The sequence below is a fragment of the Lissotriton helveticus genome, chromosome 7 (assembly GCF_964261635.1).
Source record: "Lissotriton helveticus chromosome 7, aLisHel1.1, whole genome shotgun sequence".
Taxonomy (NCBI): Eukaryota; Metazoa; Chordata; class Amphibia; order Caudata; family Salamandridae; genus Lissotriton; species Lissotriton helveticus.
This window is the reverse complement of record NC_136068.1, coordinates 1,179,984,082-1,180,005,180: the sequence shown is the minus strand read 5'-3', so window position 1 is coordinate 1,180,005,180 and position 21,099 is coordinate 1,179,984,082. Positions and strand designations below refer to the sequence as shown.

The window sequence follows — 21,099 nt, the reverse complement described above, 5'->3', positions numbered from 1 at the left end:
AAGCCAACTCTCCAGCTGACGCACTGATTAGAAGCTGTACTCCTCTGCAGAGAAATCCAGCTCCAGTGTTTTTGACTCCCCTTGCGGGGTGTTGGGAAATAGAGTCCTGTGAAAGAGATACCAACCTTTCTCATTCTAAGGTATGGAGCTGATTAGAACCTATAGAAACCTTTGGCAATTCTTGGCAAAAACTAAACCTATGCTAAAGACCACACTTACTTCTTCCCTTGTACTAGGTTAGGTACATTGGGGTAGGCGTATGTTAGAAGCACCAGTTGAGTATTTTAGGCTGTGTTATTTATGCATGTATTTTTATATGTCATAGCACCAGACAATGCTATTACAGTATTATTTTATACTTCTGTTTACTCTGTACACATTATACTTTGCATTCTGTAGCAGTTCACCTCTCTTGCATGAGAAAGAAGACTGTTCAATAAACCCCTTTTATTGAAACGCCCGTCTCTCTATTTTCTCTGCAACTCTGTAGAAACGAAGCATACACGATTGACGGAGTAAAATAGTTCTCTATTGTTTCCATGACTCTGAAGATACGTTTTATTCTTGGGAAACAAAGTTGTCATGTTTATGCGGTTGTCAGAAACTAATCCCTTCTTGTGTATTTGAGAAAGATTCTAGTGACCTCTGAGTTAGCTGGCACTCACAATTAAGTTTATTATATTCGATAGAGACATACTGACCTCAGTCCTATGTCATGTCTATAGGGTATAGTATTCCAATGCGCAAAGCTTATTGGGAATATAGGAACTACACTACAGGTCCTGAAGGACTTCCTAGTTTGAGGATTTTGTCTGCAACCCACCGCCAGGATGGTATGGCTTGGGTAGCTAATTCAGAGGTAAGGAATCTGCAGGTAAAAGTTTCTATCAGATGAACAAGTTACTTTCCTTCGGTAACGCTTTATCTGGTAGAGACTCTATCTAGCTGCTGATTCCTTACAGCCCCACCCATGCCTCACCGCTTTGCAGACTAAGGCTGTAGGGTTAATGTCACTCCCCTTTTCAGGGCCTTAGTTTTGCACACCACTACGTGAGTTCCTTCGTGGCTCTGCACTTCTGGCGTGGAAAAAACGAAACGTACTGACATCCGGGCACCTGGGTGGTGCCTATATAGGTACCGCCATGTCATAACCGATGCTAACAACATTAGGCGGAGCCGAATGGAGCCACCCGACGATGCACGCAAGGGGTATTGCTCAGCAAAATTTCTGGATCCATCCTGATGCTTGGAAAATTCAAAGGTAAAGAATATGCAGCTAGATAGAGTGAGTCTTTACCAGATAATGTCTTACCGAAGGTAAGTAACTTGTTCATTTATGGAAACTGTATCGCAAGTATGTGTAAGACCAGAAGAAAAGAGACAGAAAAAAGTTCGCTTTTGATAGTAGCATTGTGTAAATTTTCCCATTTTCCTTCTGCAGATCTGGAATATCTGATGTGTGCAAGGCAGCAGCTGCTAACCACTGCCAAGCGATGGGATTATACTTCCAAGACTATTGTAGAGTTTGAGCCAAATGAAACTACTGAATTAGAGAGAAGCCTTCTTATCCGATACCAAATCCCTCTGTCTGCTGACCAACTTTTTACACAGTCTGTCCTGGATAAATCCTTGACTAAGGTCAACTATCAGTCCCGATTACATGACCTACTGTACATTGAGGAAATAGCGCAGTATAAAGAAGTCAGCAAGTAAGTACTGGGAATTTTGTTTGTGTCCTGACTTTCATTTGTCATTCTTCTTTTTAAAATGCATTGGCTATAGTCAAATTCCGACCCCTCTTTGCATATATATTCTTCAGTCATCTGCACTCCTGTTGATTGACCGACAAATCTTTTAAATACTTATCTTTTTTTTTTGTGTTATTGAGCAAATCTGCTTCCTTACACAATACAGGTCTCTGTTGAGATGCAATGAACCGTAACCCCTCCCCACTGGGCCTGAACACATAAGGACCCTGCTAATCCATTATTGTGACTTTGTGAATGAGGGTATAGTATTGCTGCTGCTGCTGTTCTTTTAGAAGTATTTACTCATTTTCAAGATTTGTGATCCAGAATAACACGCACTTTTAAAATGGGAATGTCTGCATAACTAAGGCTGACAATAGTGAACCTTAAAAGGTACTCTAGCAGCACTTACTTCACTGTTGTAGGTAAACTGGCTCTGCATATATTATATGCCAAAGTAAGTTATAGAGGTCACAGAGTCCAGGGGGGCCCCAGAGGTATAGCAGAGACTAAATTAGGTATGTACTAACAACTCCTATGGTGGTATGGGAAAGCAGTCAGGCTTATCCAGAGGGTGTGTTAAGCATTTATTGTATTCACTCAATCAAGACTGATGACACACACTCAAGACTGAATCCAGACCAATCTAAGTATAGAAAAAGGTGTATTTGTATTTCATTTCTAGAACCAAGCAGAACTTGGTACAGGTAAGTAAATTGTTCTTTCAATTGTAAACCTTAGCACAGACATATTATAGGGAATGGATTTGCAATTGTTACAGGATGGGTGGTTTTAAAAAGCAGGTAATATTACACAGTGATTACTTTTAGTCTTTTTGATTACATTTCGATTATAAAGAATACTGAGGGTGGTATGCCTTGGTTCCACACGGAAGGATCTCACAGTACAAAGTAAGAAAGACTTTTCTTGGTTTGAATGATAGTTACTGTTTACCCCATACAAAACAATAATTCAACACTTAGAAAAATTTTCAGTCAAAAGTCTCATTACGGGTTCGTATGGGAGAAAAATAGTTAGTTTTATGGGTTTTGGACCAAGGTTCCCCAGGGTCTAGGTAGGCAATCAAGTTGCACAACCAGTGACCCTGGTGTGGCCGGGTGTAGATTGTAGGGGCACAGTGTTTAACAATGGGGTAAGGGGGCCTTTGGTTAGGGACTGCTTGTGAGCAGGACATTCAGGTATGAGAGCAAAGCTCCTGGGGTTAAGGTCCGCACTGCAGGGGCCAACAACTAGGACAGGAGCTTAACCACCAGCGACAAAGGGGTGGCCAGGTGCAGGGTGCCAAGAAAACATCAGGGACCCCGTGATTCTCAATGAAGACCTTCGGTTCAGTAAAGTTGCTGCAGGCTCGGGCAGGGAGGCTTCCTGAAGGCTAGCATCGGCTGAACAAGTAAGTTGGATTCCTGCTGGGATGCTTGGACACTGTCGTTGGGCCACTTAAGGCAGTGGGGCATCGGGGGCAGGGGTGTCTTCTGGCATCAGGTTTTCTTACCAGCTCCGGTTGCAGGAACTCTTCAGGTTGAGGCTGCAGGCATTGTCTTGAGGGAGGTCGGGGATCACCAGAATCCAGGCCAGGATCGCTGGAAAGACCTCCTTGTGGTGTTGGGCCACTTGAACTCGGGCTGTGGGCGTCTGGTGCAGTGGTGTAGAATTGCGGAGTCGCCAGAATCCGGATTCTGTGGGTGAGTCTTGGCTTTAAGCAAATCTGATGCTCAAGGGAGGCATAGTCTGTAAGATGGTTGCAGGGCAGGTCCTCCAGGCTCTGTGGGTTGCTGGACTTGCCCTGGGTTCTTGCTGTAGGCAGTTCATAGACTGGAGAAGCCGGTAGGGCTGGGGCCAAAGCAGTCGGTGTCCTCTTTTCCTGGGTCAGCACAGCTTTTCGGTCCTTCTTTCTTCCTCAAATCTGAGGAGCCGAGGCTCAGGGTGGCCCCTAAATCCTAGATTTAGGGGCGTTAAAAAGAGTGTGCAGGTCAGGCCAGTGAGTCCCTTCCTGGGGGTGGGTACATCCCCTATTATGCCACCCTCCAGTAAGGTGGGCATGAGCCACTCCCTGATTGGGTGAGAGCCCTCATCCTCAAGATGAAGGGGACTGAGATGTATGCTTCTCCTCCCCTCCCCCACCTGAGGGGTGGGGTTGGCAAAGGTGGGCACACCTCTCCTCCTAGCATGGTGTTCTAGCCGATTCGCCGACCCAAAATGGAGGGCAGAACCAGTGGGAGCCAGTGGCTGGGGGCAGCAGAAGGCAGGGACAGATCTCAAAGGTGGCAAGCCTTTGAAGCTTCCTCTTCGTGGACCCAGCCCATCCTGGGGCAGGAGGCTTGACATTTCTGCCCAGGATGGGCATTGTTTCTGGACCCAGAGAATGGAGGCTCACTACCCAGTGGTCCAGAAACCTTCCTGGTGGTGGCAAATGGCGGGCAGTCATTCAGGAGCCACACCAGGGCTGGTCATTTATCAGGGGGCATCTCTAGGTTGCCCTCTATGTGCATTTTACATTAAATCTCACACTGGCATCAGTGTGGGTTTAATGTGCTGAGACCTTCACTACCAAACTTAACAGTTTTTAGTAAAGCCATTATGGAGCTGTGGAGTTCGTAATGACCAGCTCCCAGACTATGTACTCTTTATGACTTTACTACACTTACAATGTCGAAGAATGGACTTTGATACTGCAGGGGTACAGGGCTCATGCCACTATACCATCACCTGAGGCTAGTGCTCTCTGCTAGAGGTGTGACTTGCCTAGGCCTCAGGCAGTGGGTGGTAGGCATGGAACACATGGATGTGTTACATGTCTGCGCTTCACTTTTCTCTGTAATAAAAACAGACACCACACACAACTTAAAAGGGGTAGGAGGAAAGCAGCCCCCCCCGACCTCCAGTAACAATGTAACACGCAAAAAGAGGAGGGACTATGTGCTCAGACTCCCTGTGATCTACGGTCAGGGGAACACCGGAAAAGTTTAAAACCGCCCTCACACACAGTAAACTGTGTCATGCTTCATCATAGGGCTGCTAACACACCTCAGCGCACGCCAACGCTGGAGGTGGAGCAATAAGGAGGGGAAGACAATACAACACAAAAAAATATTGACCGAAAAGTGGGATCATAAGTGGAAAAAGGTGCAGCAAAATTAGTCTAAAAACTGGACACAGTATAGCCTCAATCCCATTTTAATCGTGGATTCCCGGTCCAGAGTAAAATGGTCGGTTGAACGACCAGTGGATGGTGGTATGGAGGACTGTTATGAGTCCCCCATCTCTCCACTCTGCAAGAATATGTAGACATGTTTCAGCCAGAAAATTTACAAAATACCCCGGCTTTCATCAGGACTCGCACATGAAAGATCCCATGGGTTCTAGCCATACCTCCTTGGTCCAGGGGTAGAGCGTAGGTACCCTTATGAGTGAATTTCCCTGAACAATTGTATATGAATGATTTCCGTGGGGTACCGACTTCATTAAAATGCCAAGCTTGTACTGACGGGAGAGAGAAGACAGCTCTCTATTGTCACACTTACATCAAGGTTAGTTGTCACTGGACGAGTAGTCCCTCCTGGCGCCATGTAGTCTAAAAACAGACAGCTTGCAATGGCAGTTTGTGGGTGTAAAGATACAGGGCCATTAAGGGTGGCACGATAGGTGCTGCCGCTGGTAGACGTCTTACCTGGTCACAATTCCCTTGGTACCCATAGTTCCTTTTACAAGGAGCTTAACTGTGGCCAGAGATGTGCCAATTGTGGGTACAAAAGTACAATTTTGGAAATAACACAGGCCCTTGTAGCCTGATCTGAAGGGACCCAGGGCACATCAAGTCAGGTTGAATCCGATGTCGGGCAGAACGTGGGGAGTAACCATGCAAAAAGTGGCACTTTCCTACGACTGTCTATTAGAGAGGAATAACATAAGAATGGCCTGAGTAGTGTGTGAGTTTATGTAGGTTAATCTGTAGTGCCATTTGAGGTGATGCATAGCTGCCTTCCTCATTGCCTGTTGAGATAGCTCTCACTAGTCACCTCAGAAGAGCATTATCACCACAACCTTGCTCATTGCAGGCCCTGTCATTGGCCCTCACCCTTTACTTGAAGATCTTCAGCCGCTAGGAGGAAAAAAAGGTAGTGCATGGGTGGTGACTTTGTGCTGCTTGTAGTAGTGTTTATTTGTATGCCAGATGACTAGGGCTGCTCATGTCCCCCAGTTCCCCACAAGTCACATTCCCCATCTCTATGCTGGGTTTTTAAAGAGGTTAGAAATACCTATCCCCAACCCAGAACACTTCGTTTCTCCATTCTCCCCTTTACTTTCCATTCCTTTTCCACACACCTGAGCTCCTGCTCAGCTTAGGGATATCAGAGCCTTTAATTTGGCTTCCCTAGGCTAGGGTTCCGTTCTACTGACTTTCTGGCACACTGTTTACGTAGCTGCCTATAGTTGTGATCAAGTCATCTGGTTTGTAGTTAAAAACCGATTTCATGATTGTAGTTTTTTCAATTTAAATAAAGTATTCATTCCTGTTTTCTAACATTTGAATCAGTTTTCTGGAATATATCAACATTACTTTCCACTTGTAATTTAGACTATTCCTTCACTTCTGTCTTCGATCCACTTTTAGTGGCTAAGAAAGTGTAGTGAGTTATTAAACATTAACGTAATAAAAATTATACAACTTTGATTCTTTTGTCCAGTATTTTTGTCTCAATGAATATAATGGTGGGTGTCTTCTCTCTTTTCCACCATCACTATCTGATCATTTGTTGTCGGTATTGGCTATGTATTTATTTCAAACTATTTTCTTGATCTAACCAGCATCTGATCCTGTTCCACGTTTCGGTGGTTTCTGTCCCTTTTTTGTCCCATAGTTCTCATATTGCTCTGCTTATGTGGCTCAGGAACTGGCCCATTGGTATCCCAATCTCATTTGTTTATAAGTGAAATTGCTTCAGAACCACTTATCTTATCAATCACCCTCTTTTCCCCACTCCTGTTGCTATCCAGAGTGCCGTTCTTCTCTCCCCTCCCCCCCCCCCCCCCCCCCCCCCCCAACACACACGCACACTTTGCTTATTCCTGGTAGACTCCTAATCTGGACATTTGGGAAATATTTTACTTCTGGGCATGTGGACTAGCAATACAGAGCTGCTATCCACAATCATGGCTCTTCCTTCTGTTATAATGCTAGTCAACATCCTCTTAATTATTTCCTCCGGTTCTACACATGCCCTTATCAGTTTTGCCGTAGAGAATGCTGTGTCCGCGAACCACTTAATTGGCCACTGTTGCTGGACTGCCACAAAATACAGCTAATAATTTGGGGTACTCGTTTATTTTTCCGTATGTTGTGGGGAGCCTGAGCTTATGCAGTGAGACCCTACACTTATTTGTGCTCCATATCAAGTCTAAAATGGCATCAGTTTCTCTAAACAGCTGCCTTGGCAACTGAACTGCCAAACTAGCAAAGTGATACAGAATTCTAGGAAGAAGTACTATCTTGAATAGGGCTAGTCTGCCCATGATTGACAGTGGCAGGGACCTCCTCCAAAACATGTAATGGATCTGCCCTTTACAGTGTCATGTTCGGTCCTATATTTGTAACCCTCGGTACCAGAAAATAACTGGTTTCCATGTCATTTGGCAACACCCATCTGAAGATGCAAGAGAAGTCGGACAAAGTGGCAGCTTTATCAGCACAACTTGGCTTCAACATCCACAGGTGAATAACCAAGATCCTGAAGGCTAACATGGCCAGCACAACGCCAGTCACACTTGCAGGCGATGCACTGGAAGAGGTTGAGGCCTTTACCTACCTGGGCAGTGTCATAAACAAGCAGGGCGGCACAGATGCCGACTTAAAGGCAAGAATCGGCAAACCAAGGGGTGCCTTCATTCAGCCAAAGAAGATCTTAAGTTCTAAGGACCTAATGCTGCAAAACCAAGATCAGGCTTTTTAATAACCGAATTGTATTGATATTCAAAGATAAAACATAAAAATACACAGTAAACATTTCCCCATGTCTATGAAATAAGCACAAAGTCAGATGACACACTCATATCATACATCCACCCATGATGTTTCCACCACCTGCCCCAAATCCTGTTGTGTTTCCAAGGACCTCCTCATACTTCATAAGTTGGTCTTTCGTGGGGGACACACCAGTTTTCACCTCTCCTACACTACCCCAGCGAAGGGGACACCTTAGATTATCTCTTGTATGCAATGTCTCGTTTGGCCACCTGCTTGGACACCGCTACAAAGGACCTCTCCATCCTCCGTCCCCCAACCTCATCAAATAGACCGAGCAATGCAATCCTGGGGGTAAGGGTAATTAAGTGATCCAGAACCAGTGAAAGTTCCCATCAAAGATCAGGTTATTTAACACCAACATAAAAGTGGTCTTTCCGTATGGAACAGAAACATGGAGGACAACAGTAACTACCACCAACAAAGTCTGGCCCGTCAACACCGGTATGTGGAAAATACTCCAAATCTGCTAGACAAACACTATCCGCAAAAACTACCTAAGGCAGCAGACTTTCCAACTGCCTGCTCATGAAGACATTATGAAAAGATGCTGGGACTAGATAGGTCACACCCTGTTCAAGCCTGCACCAAACACCACCACCACCAAACCCTCCGCTGGAGCCCTCAAGGAAAAGAGGAATGCCAAGAAACACTTGGTGTTGAGGCTGACATCATGGAGGTGAGTTACACCTGGAGGCATTTAGAAAGAAAAGCCCAGGACAGAGTTGGTTGGAGAGTCCTGGTTGATGACCTATAATCCAGAAGGGGTAGGAGGCATAAGTATGTCAGTTGGTGATTTATTTTTTTTATTTTTTTTTAGTATCCTATTTTGTTTTACATGGCATGGGCCACTTACCTTTCATGCCAGCTAATTTCCTGAATTCTTCCAAGCCCTTAATGCATAGACCCAGGTCCCCCTTTCATCTCTGATTTTGATATTATGTGTTCCATAGGAATCCCTGCAGTAGGGTCTGCATACAATAATTACCAGTGTTCCGGGATTCCTCTCCGAATCCTTGTTGTTTTAACACCTTGAATAGGTATGTCCAACTAATGGTGTTCCGTTCCTTCTTCAGACTGCTAGCACCACCACCCATCAATGTTCCAAAGGAAGGCATATTCGATGATTTGAAATGGCCACCTGATGTTTAGGGGAGTACTACCCCCTGGTGCAAATCCATTTTCATCAGGGTGTATCAGATGGTAAAGTCATGGTAAATACTAAAGGATGTGACTCGTTAGGACCTTGCTTAGTATTTTATAGTCCACTTTCCACATTGATAATGGACAATTTGCTGTCAAAGCCAAGAAAGAGGACCTTTGGTGTTGTGCCGCGAATATTGTATTATATTGTATTGTATATTGTATTTCCCAACGGAAACTTGGTTGGGTGAGCACTCCGACCCTGATATCCTTAGCACTGTCCCGCCGGGGTATACCCTCACTAGAATTGATAGAGGGGGAGGGAGGGGCGGGGGCATCGCCATTATTGTTAAAAACCCCGCTGAATGCTCCCTGCGCCCGATTAAGGTTGACAACTGTGAGGTGGGTGAGTTTAATATTAAGATTGGCCCTCTGGAATCTATTTCCGGCATTTTAATTTACAGGCCCCCGGGAGCCATGGGGAATTTCAGACTTAGCCTGATGGAAGGCGTCGCCCATCTTGCCATCAGACACAGTAAACTGATGGTGTTTGGAGATCTTAATGTACATCTTGAAGATCCCCTTCAGAAAGATGCGGTTGACCTGCGACAAGTCTTGAAAGAGCTGCAACTTGATTTGCAAAGTGATGCCGCTACCCATGAGCTAGGCCATTGTTTGGATCCAGTGTTTGCCAGCTGGGATGGGGTAAAAGTGATGAAACCTCAACCTCTCCCCTGGACGGACCACTTCTTAGTGCCACTTCAATTTTGCTATCTACCCCAGAAGACAGCTAAGAATGATAATAATAATTTTCCCCAGCGAAAATGGAAGCAGTTCTCCCAAGAGGCTTTTAATCTACTCATACAGAGGGTGGGTCCACCTATGGCCAGGGATAGTGACACTGCAAATACCGAATTTAATGAACTAATTCTAACTGCCTTGGACTCGCTTGCTCCCCGGAGCAGCTATAAGTTGAAAGGGGGTAGACAGCGCACTGCCCCTTGGTTTACCCAGGAGCTACAGCAAATTAAATCAGAATGTAAAAAACTTGAACGGAGCTGGAGGAGGAATCCATGTGCACAGGGCAAGAGTAGCTATAGCTTAGCGCATAAAAGATATCAATGCGCATTGCGCAGGGCGAAAGCCAAACACTATCAGGCACGAATAGAGGAAGCTGAGAGCTCGCCGAGAGAGCTCTTAAAATTTTTTACGGAAATATCCCTGTATCCAGTTCTAATGCCCCGAAAGTAGACTCGGTTGCAGAATGCAACAGGGTAGCTGACTTCTTTTCGGGGAAGGTTAAGAACATTTATGCCTCTTTTTCTAAACAACCCGTGAGTGGCACTGAATTCAGGGCTGCAAGGACACCTATGGATCCGTGCAATACACTACAACTGTTTACGGTTCCTCCTACTGAGAGCTTAAACAGGATCTGCCGCAGCGTCAGGTCCGGATCTCCCATTGATCCTGCGCCTCCTAGAGTGGTGTCGGGTGGTCTGTCAGTGCTGGAACCTTACATCAGGCATGTACTGCAGACGTCTTTCTCCACTCAACAGATCCCGGAGGACTGGAAGAAGGCGGTTGTGTTGCCTATTAGGGAAAAGCCCAACGTCGGTCTTGACGTGTTGGAGAACCTTAGGCCCATCTCGCTGCTTCCCTATCTGGCCAAAGTCGCAGAAAAGGTGGTGAACTCTCAATTAGTTGAACACCTTGAGAGAGCCAATATTCTTCACCCCTCCCAATCAGGCTTTCGAGCGGGCTTCTCGACGGAGACGGCCCTTCTGCGTGCAACTGAGACCCTTAGAGCTGGAGCGGATGCGGGGCACACTATGGCCTTGATAATGCTCGACCTCAGCGCAGCGTTTGACACTGTAGCCCATTCCATCTTGCTACAGTGTCTAAACGAAGCTGGGGTCATAGGAGCCGCCCTGAACTGGCTGCAGTCGTTCCTGACGGGGCGCTGCTTTCAAGTTCAACAGGGGTCCTGCCGTTCCTCCGAGGTGCCTCTAGACCAGGGAGTGCCACAGGGCTCAGCATTGAGCCCTACACTTTTCAATCTTTACATGGCCTCCCTGGCCAAGGTTGTCCAAGCATTTGGGGTGGAGTTGGTGTCTTACGCCGACGACACTCAACTGCTTATCTCGCTGTCTCAAAACCCCACAGGAGCATCCTCCAATTTCAAGGCCTGCATGCAGGCCTTGGCGGACTGGATGGATGCCCATTGTTTAAAGCTCAATGGCTCCAAAACCGAGGTTTGGGTGGTGGGTGGGAAGAGCAGTAGCTGGTCAGCCGATTGGTGGCCATCCTGTCTGGGCGCCACTCCTGTACCAGGTGAGGAAGCAAAAAACCTAGGAGTGTGGGTTAATCCCACATTGTCCTATGAGGGTCATATTAGACGCCTTGTGGGGAAGTGCTTTGGGGTCCTGAAGGTTCTAAATAAGACTCTGGATCTGCTACCCCTGACTGCCAGAAGGACGATGACGCAGGCTTTGGTCGCCTCTCGGTTGGACTATGGGAACGTTTTGTTCCTTGGTACCACCGAGAGGAGTATGGGCCGCCTGCAGGTCATCCAGAACGCGGCTGCTCGCCTGGTGCTGAGGAGGCCAAGGAGAGCCAATTCACAGAAGGCGCTTGATGCTCTCCACTGGCTCCCCATAAAGAAACGTGTTCTGTTTAAATGCTTGCTTATGTGCCACCGGATTGTCTGGTTGAGGGCTCCCGCCTATCTTCGGGACCTAGTCTGCAGATACGAGCCGCCAAGGGCCTTGCGCTCGGGAGGTACGGGGCTGCTGACGGTTCCGCGGATAAAGAGATCCAGAATGGGAGGGCGGTCGTTTACATTACTGGCCGCCCAAAACTGGAACAAACTCCCGCTGGCTCTAAGGCTGGAGAGCAGAGAGGCAATATTTCGGTCTCTGCTGAAGACCCACTTGTACACACTGTGAGGCTCTGGTGAGGGGGTTTCCTAGTGAGTTTTTTTTTGTTTGCCACTTCTCCATTAGCGCGGGGACACGCCAGGATGGCGTTACTGAGCGCTCTACAAAACCCTTTAATATTATTATTATTATTATTTGTATAGCGCTTACTACCCCTGACGAGGCGTCAAAGCGCTATTCAGTGAGTAGCACGCTACTCGGGGACCCGTAGAGCATTAGTGTTGAAATAGTATAGTGAAACATGCAGGTAAATTTTACGTGGTGGATATGTTAGTCAGTTATTTGGATTCGGAAGGATAGCAGAAGAATAGAAGATGAAAAAAGTTTGTTATTATATAGCGCCTCTTAGTGATAGGGTGTTGAAGCACTTTTTTTGGTGAGTAGCATGCTACTCCGGAAACCCATAAAGAATTAGTGGTGAATTAGTATGGTGAAATATGAAGTTAATTTGAGTGGTGGATATTAGTCAGTTATTTGGAGTGAGAAGGATAGCGGAGGGATAGAAGGGAAATAAAGGTTTGCATTCATATAGCGCCTGTTACCCCTGATGGGGTGTTTTAGTGCTTTTCTGGCGTGTAGCAAGCTACTCTGGAACCAATAAAGGTTTAGTGTTGAAAATTAGTATAGTGAAATATGAAGTAGTTTGAGTGGTGTATATGTTAGTCAGTTATTTGGATTGAGAAGGGTTGGGGAGGGGTAAAAAAGGGAAAAGGGTTTGCATTTATATAGCGTTTGTAACCCTGATGAGGTGTTGAAACGCTTTGTTGGCGAGTAGCACGCTACTCAGGAACCCATAAAGAATTAGTGGTGAATTAGTATAATGGAAAATGGAATTAGACAAGTGAACATGTTAGTCTGGTATTTTGATTGAAAAGGATAGTGGAGGGATAGAAGAGTGAAGGATTTCTTTTTTTAGGTCATAGCAGTAGGAGGAGGCTTTTGGATGAGAAAAAGGCTTTTTGGAGGGGAAGAGTCAGAGGAAAGAGTTTAGAAAGGTTTGTTTTTGGGGATCGGTATAGTAAAAGAGGTGTCGGGTGATGCAAGGAGGGGTAGAGTAGGAGAGAAAGGGTTATTTTGGGGAACATAGTAGTGGTATGAGGTTTGGAAATCAATCAATCAGGGGTTTGTAAAGCCCACTACTCACCTGTGAGGGTCTCAAGGCGCTCAAGAGATAAATGAGAGAGTGTAGAGGATATAATGATAGATGTATAGGGTGAGAGATAGGGTAGTGCATTGGAAAGAGTAGTAGAAAGAAGTTTAAGATGAGTCCGAAAGTTGGGCTAGAAGATATATTGAGAGAAGTATAGGCTGAGAAATAGGGTAGTGCATTGGAAATGCTAAATTAGAATAATGATTAATATGTAGATCCATAAGTACATTGAAAGTATATAGATGCATAAAGGAGGTAAGTATATGCAGATGAAAGATTGATAGAGGTACTGGATGAGAAATCAGGTAGTGCATTGGATATGCTTTTTCAGTGGAAAAGTAACAGACACACAGATCCAATTACATGGAGGTACATAGATGCACAATGGAAGCAAGTACATGTAGACCAAAGATGATTTTGTTGTTGCTTTTAGAACAACATAATTATTTTACATGTTTGTACAAAGCAATACAGAAAGATAGGTACAAATCTATAGTGTAAATACATGCTTCTATACAGAGGGACACATACATAGGGTGGGTATTAATGAATGGGAAAATGGGCAGCATTTCTGGCCCAGGTCCCGACCAGTCTCGAACAGGCACTCACCCTTGTCCTCTCCACCCTTAGCCTCGACCCCCGGGCTGAGACGCCCTAAGCCGTGGCCGTTTATAGCCCTAGTAGTCAGGTGACCCCTCCAGCCAATGGGACCCCTAGCCCTAACACTATCCAATCACAACACTGGCCCTAAAATCTTGAACCAATAGGAGACCAGGACCTTGGAGCCAATCTTAGCCCTAGTCCAAGCACCCAATCAGTTTAAAAAAAACCTGATCTCTACGTCCAATAGAGGCCCTAGTCCTACCAGTAGTCCCAACCCTAGTCCAAGCAACCAATGGCACTGAAAGCCCTAGTCCCTACTTCCAATAGAAAGCCTAACCCTACTCTTAGTTCCACACTAAGTCCAGCAACCCATAACACCAGATGCCCTAATTGCAACTTCCAAGAAAAGGCCTAACCCTAACCCCACCCTAGTCCCAACAACCAATAACACAGGAAGCCCTAGTCCCTACTTCCAATAGAAATCCTAACCCTAGCCCGGGTTCCAACCCTACATTGATTGAATCGCAGACCCAGAAACCAATCAGATTTCTCAAATACAAGGTCGTAACACAGGCCCACGCATCCCCTGCAGTGCGGGGGGCCTCAAGCTCAAGGGGGCCCCCTCAGCACTGCACTTCGGCCTGAGAGCTCCTAATAGAGTCCGTAGGGGGCCCCTCCGCGTACCTGGCAGGGGGACCCCCTCAGTTATCGTTACGCCACTGCTCAAATACCCAACCAATGAGGACACTAACCCTAATCCAATAGAAACATCAGATAAAACCACCAATCAGTGTACACATGTACCAAACAATATCAGGTTCCAGCTACCTCAGACAAGGTTTGCTGGCCAGGGAATTGGAAGCTGCTCGTCTATTCAGAAATCTCCTAGGAGAAAAACAGGCTCAATGCACACTTTGGACTTCTGCAGGTAGACCCTAACCAACTTGTCCTCTAGCAACACTATTTGTATAAAGCTTTACTCCCTCTCCTGGCCAAAAAACGAAATGCACAGTCCCTATTAAACACAGTTTAAATCGCTTACAGCAGATTACAGCTGTCTCGGGAGAAGGGGGGCTGGTTTCACTGACTTAACACAACACGGCCGCTGGGGATGCACTGCTTAGCATACAGGTCTTAGCACAGAGCAAAGGAGACATTTGAAGGGAAAAACTGATAGTCACCGAGAATGAGAGGGAAAAACTACAGTTTGGACTGCAAATCCCATAATTCAACAGGTTAAATGGAAGCAGTCCCAGGCAGGAAAAACCACAAGTTTAAAAACAAAAACATGGGATAAATTATGCTATCACTGGAAGGTTAAAACTACAATTTGTAACTGTAACAACCACAGGCAAAGACAGGTAAAGAAATTAAAAAAGAATAAAATAAGATGATGCAATCACAGGTAGGGAAAATCGTTTTTTAAATTTTTTTAGGAAAGAGACCGTACTAGTCTGCCTCCTTACCACTTCCTGGACTCTGCTCACTTCAATCTGGGCACCGGTAGGCGGCAACTCATGTTACAATGCTAACCAAAACTTTGCATGCTTTTACAACTAAGTTTTTAGTTAACAAATGCCATTACAACGCAAGTTTTTATTTGCCATACCGTTATTTCGCATTTTAATAGAAATGCATTTAATATGCTTTTACAACGTACACACAAACAACACATACCATTACAACGCAATATTATTTTCCTAAATCTATCAAATATTTTAAAATGTAACCTAACCCCCTGTGACAGGATGTATGGGAAATAGGGGTTTTGGGTTGGGGAGTAATTTAGTTTACTGTACTTTCAATGATTACTCTGGTATTAACCCAACTTACCTTCCTCCATTCACCTTTCATTTTGCTTTACATTGTACAACATTTGCAATAGAATTTGTTTTTCCTTTTACCTGTTCATACTTTCTTCCATACTTCTGCTTCTTATTCGCTTCGATCATCCATCCGTATGACTTTATCACGTTCTTGCGTCTCCGATCTGGTTATTCATAAAAACTGAAAAAGGACATTTTTCTCCTTTGTATCCTTTGTCAAACCGTGTGAACACTTTTTTTTTTATTACATATACTTTATTACTCATTTTAAAATAATTTTAGGCCACTGGTGTAGCAGATACTGTGCACGTGGTTGAATTTTCACATGGCCATGAGTTTCTCACACATAATAACACTAGCTTTCAAAAGATGGCTTTTAAATTGCCATTCTGTCACTGTGCAAATGTCCCATCCCTGTTTTAACATTAATACCAACAGGCTGTCTCTCCTACTCAATAATTACTCTGTTACTCATACAATTTCTCTTTTATTACTCTGGTAGCTTTTTTAATTTATTTTTTAGTTCTCTTTTTTTCCTCGACACTTCTATATACCACTCTACTATATTCTTTTTACAATCTATTCTCGTCTTACCTGTGCACTGTTCTTCCATGCTTCTTCTCCCTGATCTTCCATATGATGTTTTTACGTTCTTCTGTCTACGTTCTATTTTTTTCCTTTCACTTTCTCTCTGCATTTTAAATCATACTCTCTAATTACTTTCTTAACTTGAATGCTGGTTAGGTTTACCATACGCTTTTCAAGAGTCATTCCCATAAGGTGAGTAGGACGTTTTCCTGAAACACCCTTATCCGGCTGCATGAGAAGAGTGCTTAGAGTTTTTTGTGATCTCCGCCTCGGGTGGAGGTTACATTTGAGCTCTTGCGCTAACTGTGCACTGGTCTTCCCTACTTCTTCCTTTCTCCCCGATCTTCATTATAAAGTTTTTTCGTTCTTCTGTCTACATTCTCTTTTTTTTCCTTCCCGCTTTCATTCTGCACTTTAAATCAGACTCTCCTACTAAACGAATACTCTCATAATACTCTAATATTCTTCTCGTAGTACTCTTTTTTTTTTTTTTTTTATATATAAATATTTTTACAATGCATTTCTTACCTGGGTTGACGTTATAACGCAATTTGCGTTGTAACGGTATTTGCGTTGTAGAAGCATGCGATGTGAAAGCATGCGTAATAAAGAGACCTGTGAAGTAAAAGATGCGTGATAAAAGTAAGTCGTAGTAGTAGACACGTTGTAATGGTAATTTGCTGTTGAGCCGCCGCTGTGTAGTCTGGTAAATGCAAAGCTCTTCTGTTTTCGATTTTTAATTGTCCTATCTTTGTGGTCAACTGTAGTAAAACATCTCTGCCATTGTAATTGAATATTCGCACTACCACCTGTCTTGGTGGTGATCCGGGCAGAGACTTTGCAGCTGATACCCATGTGCTCTCTCCACCATATATAGTCAAGAGTGCCATGTTTTTCCCTTCTGAATTTTTGGGCAGACCAGTGACTCATTATGTTGTGACGGAGCAGCCTTCTGCAATTTCCGCTCAGTTTTCTATATTTCTCACCATCTCTGTTAATTTGATCACTTTCAGCTGTAGCTCTGCAGTGGCAAATGGCTTAGGAGCTGCAGTTTCTCATAATTGTACTGGATCCTTTCGTTGAGTAGGCCCATATCCACTACTGCTGAGTCCATTTTATTCTCAATTTTATTCTCAAGTAATTGTCTGGTATTTATTGCCACCGGTATCTTATCCAGTTTATCTTGGAAGGTCTTTTCTCCTGGTATCTCCATATTACGGGCTTTAGTTAGGGCTGTATTTGTGCTTTTAATTTCTGCGGTTGGTTGGTATTCACTTCCCATTCCCTGTCCTTTGCCAGTTTGAGCTTTTCCATTTCACTTCTATTTTCCTGTTTGAGTTCTAACTCTCTGTCTCAGGACTTTGTTTTTACACCGTCTTACTCTTTGCTGGATTCCACGTATCTTTCCTTGCAAATAATATTTTACAATTTCAATCAAATGCGCATGAAAGGGACCATATTCATTTATTTATTTTTTAAAGTTCTTTTTATTTTTTATTTTATTAAAGACATTGATACATAGTACAAACCCAGTTCCATGTGTTCATCCATTTGGTCTACACCCAGGAGACAGCTACTGCCCACAGTATTCTTTTTACTATTCTAGATCTAATGATAGTCCATCCATTATCATTGCACCCCCACAGACAATATCCTCCTTCCTGTATCCTGTCTCTTGACCTAGTTCCATAGTTATCCCCTGTATTTTACCCAATGTCCCCAGACTTTGTCCTGTTTGCCTGGGCATACCCCGGCTGTGGTATATTACTTTCTCTGCCATACCACACCAGTCTAGGTCTTGTTCCCACTCTTTCACTGCTGGTGGCTGTGTTTTGCCCCATGATTTGGCGATATTTCTTAGGCCACTATATCTGCAAGTTTTAACCATAATGTATTGTATTTTGCCCATTTTGTTTCTCCCGTAACACACAATAGATGCCATTGGGGTTCCTGTGGGACTGTCTCTCCCATCACCTTTGACATCACTGTTGTAATTTCCTTCCAGTATCTAAGGAGTTTTGGGCAGCTCCATATTGTATGGAAGAAAGTACCTTCCTCCCCAGCCCCCCTCGCACATTTATTGGGATCACATTTCCCTATTCGGTAGTCTCGATCTGGTCATTAAGGATTTATGTATTATTCTAATTTGTCTCACTCTAAATCGTGCTCTTATAGCTACCTCTTTGGGGCTCTGTATGACCTCCAGCCAGTCATCTTCCTCTAGAATCCAAACATCTGACCCAATTTTCCCTCCGGTATAGCAGTGGGTCTGGTGTATTATTTATAATCTTTCTGTAGACAAGGAAGGTTGCGTTCTCTCTTATTGGGTCTATCAAGATTCTATCTTCAAGTGGAGCTGCTTCTGGTATTTGTGCGCCTCTTCTAACGTGTCTGTAGAGCATGTTTTAACTGTATGTAGCTGAATTTCTGAGTGTCTGGCATTTATTTATTTATTTTTACAATTTATACAGCGCGAACAATTGCCCGTAGGCGTCTCGGCGCTTGAAACAGTGCATAGAATTCCCCACAGAGGCTGAAGACAGTTATTCTTGAGAAAAAAGCCAGGTCTTTATTTTTTTGCGAAATTGCATCAGTGATGGGCTTTCTCTGATGGCTACTGGCAGGGAGTTCCAAAGTCTAGGAGCGGCCACCAAGAAGCGCCTATTGCCCCAGGTGACTGTTTTGGTTCTCGGTACCAGCAAAAGATTGAGATTGTTGGATCTAAGAGATCTGGTGGATAAATGGATCCTAAGATGGGTTTTGAGAAAGTGTGGGCCCTGATTATGCAATGCTTTATAAACTATACAAAGGGTTTTGAACTTGATCCTGTTCCGGATCTTGAGCCAATGAAGATCTTTTATGGTCTCCGAGATTGGCGTGAACTTTGGAGTTCCAGACAGGAGGCGGGCTGCAGCGTTCTGTATTGTCTGCAGTTTGTTGGTCACTCTAGCCTGGGCATTGATGAGTAAGCCATTGCAATAATCGAGGGAAGACAACACCAGGGAGCTTACCAGTGTCTTTCCTGCTCCAACTGGCAAGAACGGCATAATTTTCTTTATCAGCCTGAGTTTATGATAGGCAGTGGCTGCTGTTTTATTTGCGTGGGCCGTAAAATTCAGATTCTCGTCAAAAGTCACTCCGAGATTTCTGACAGTGAGGACTGGTTTTTGGGGGGGTGCCATACGTCGGTGGCCACCAGGTGGTAGACCAACTGGGTGAGAGATGTCCAAAAATGACCACCTCCGTTTTATCGGAATTTAATTTTAGGCAATTAGAGGCCATCCATTCTCCAATCTCTTGCATGCCCCCTTGGAAATGTTCTGCTACCCTCTCTCCATCACCATTAATGGCCAGCACAAGCTGCGTGTCATCTGCGTTGGAGGTGAGGCTCATCCCGTGGGCCTTGATGACAGAGGCCAAGTCCGACACATATATATTAAATAGTGTCGGACTTAGGGATGAGCCTTGGGGTACACCACATGGCAGTGAGAGCTTGTCAGATTGAAAATGCCCCAATGTGACTACCTGCGTTCTCCCCGCTAAAAAGGATGAAAGCAAGTTCTTTTCCAGGTGGCGAATGCCCATCTTTCCGACACGGTCCACCAAAATCTTGTGGTCGACCGTGTCGAAAGCTGCAGATAGATCGAGCAGTACCAGTATCGCTGTTCCTCCCTGGTCCCGGATCACTCGGATATCCTCAGTTGCTTTAATTAGGGCAGTCTCTGTACCGTGGTATTTGCGAAAGCCGAATTGGGTATTGTCCAGTAGTTGGTGCTTTTCTACAAACTCTGAAAGTTGTATGTTCATAGCTTTCTCAGCTACCTTGGCTAAAAAAGGTAGGCTGGCTATGGGGCGGTAGTTTTTTAATTGCTCCTTGTCCAGGTTGGCTTTCTTCAAGAGAGGCTTAACTAATGTATTCTTCAGGGAATCCGGGTATTTCCCGGTTCTGAATATTGCATTACAGATTGAGGCGATGTCAAGAGCCAAACAATCCATAACTGGACGGATAACCTTGAGAGGACAGGGATCCCAATGCTGATCCAGATTTAATGGTGGCGATGATATCTTTAATTTGTGTCTCTGTGAGGTCTGTGAACTGAAACAGTTCGGTGTCCTGAGTCATACAGTCAGGCATGGGTGATTGGGTTATTGTTTTAACAGAGAATGCTTGATATATATCATTTACCTTGGTAAAAAAGAAGTTGGCCAGAGCATCACAGAAACCTTGGGAAGGTGGCGGGGCTAGGTCCGGGGTGTTTCCCGCTAAGATCTTGGTGATGTCATACAGTTTTTTACAGGAATTTTTGGCATTATCGATCTGTTCGGTAAAGAACTTTTTCTTAGTTTCGGCGATGAGGGCTTTATATAGCCCTAGTGCTTCCTTATAGTTAGCCTTACTTTCTAAACTGTAGGATCTACGCCAATGCCTTTCCCTGTTGCGGCAGAGTTGTTTCTGTTTACGCAGTTCCTCTGTGAACCATGGGGCCGATGGCGTTGTTCTATTTCTTGAAGGCTGTTTAGTTGGGGCTAAGGGGTCTGTAGCAGTGCCTAGCCATTCCTGAAATTGACGTGTGGCAGTGTTGGGGTCAGTGGACAAACAGGGCCGGGTCCTGTCCAAAAGAACCGTTAGCTCCGTCTGATTTATGTCTTTCCAGACCTTAAAAGCTTCTGGTCTACATGCGGGTTCTGTTCTAGTCCTATTCGCCTTGACTGATATTTTCATTAAGATGGCATAATGATCAGTCCAAGGCATGGGCAAAGTATCTATTATTTTTAGGCTTTCCATATTGGAGAAGATGCCATCCAGGGTATGGCCGGCCTTGTGAGTGGGAGTAGTGACCAGTTGCCGGAGGCTCATGGTATCCATATCCGATATCATGGTACAGGTGTTATCAGAGGAATTCTCCAGATGGAAATTCATATCGCCCATGACTGTGAATGAATCTTCCATCGCCGATACTTCGAGTATGGAGCCTAGGTTGGCGAGGAAGCCAGTACGGGAGCCTGGGGGTCGATATAGGAGCATCCCTTTAAAGTGAAACGACGGGGTAAGCTTTAGATCATA

General features: G+C 44.7%; 1 protein-coding gene across 4 annotated transcripts in view; it reads left to right on the top strand.

Moving 5' to 3' along the window:
• The window catches only part of HELZ (helicase with zinc finger), a 1,775,655-nt gene that overhangs the window by 544,359 nt on the left and 1,210,197 nt on the right, over positions 1-21,099 (top strand). For all 4 annotated transcript variants that reach the window (XM_078654323.1, XM_078654320.1, XM_078654322.1 and 1 more), the window contains exon 12: positions 1,442-1,709. In XM_078654323.1, the coding sequence (XP_078510449.1) occupies positions 1,442-1,709 (268 nt within the window). The remainder of the gene's footprint in view (positions 1-1,441; positions 1,710-21,099) is intronic.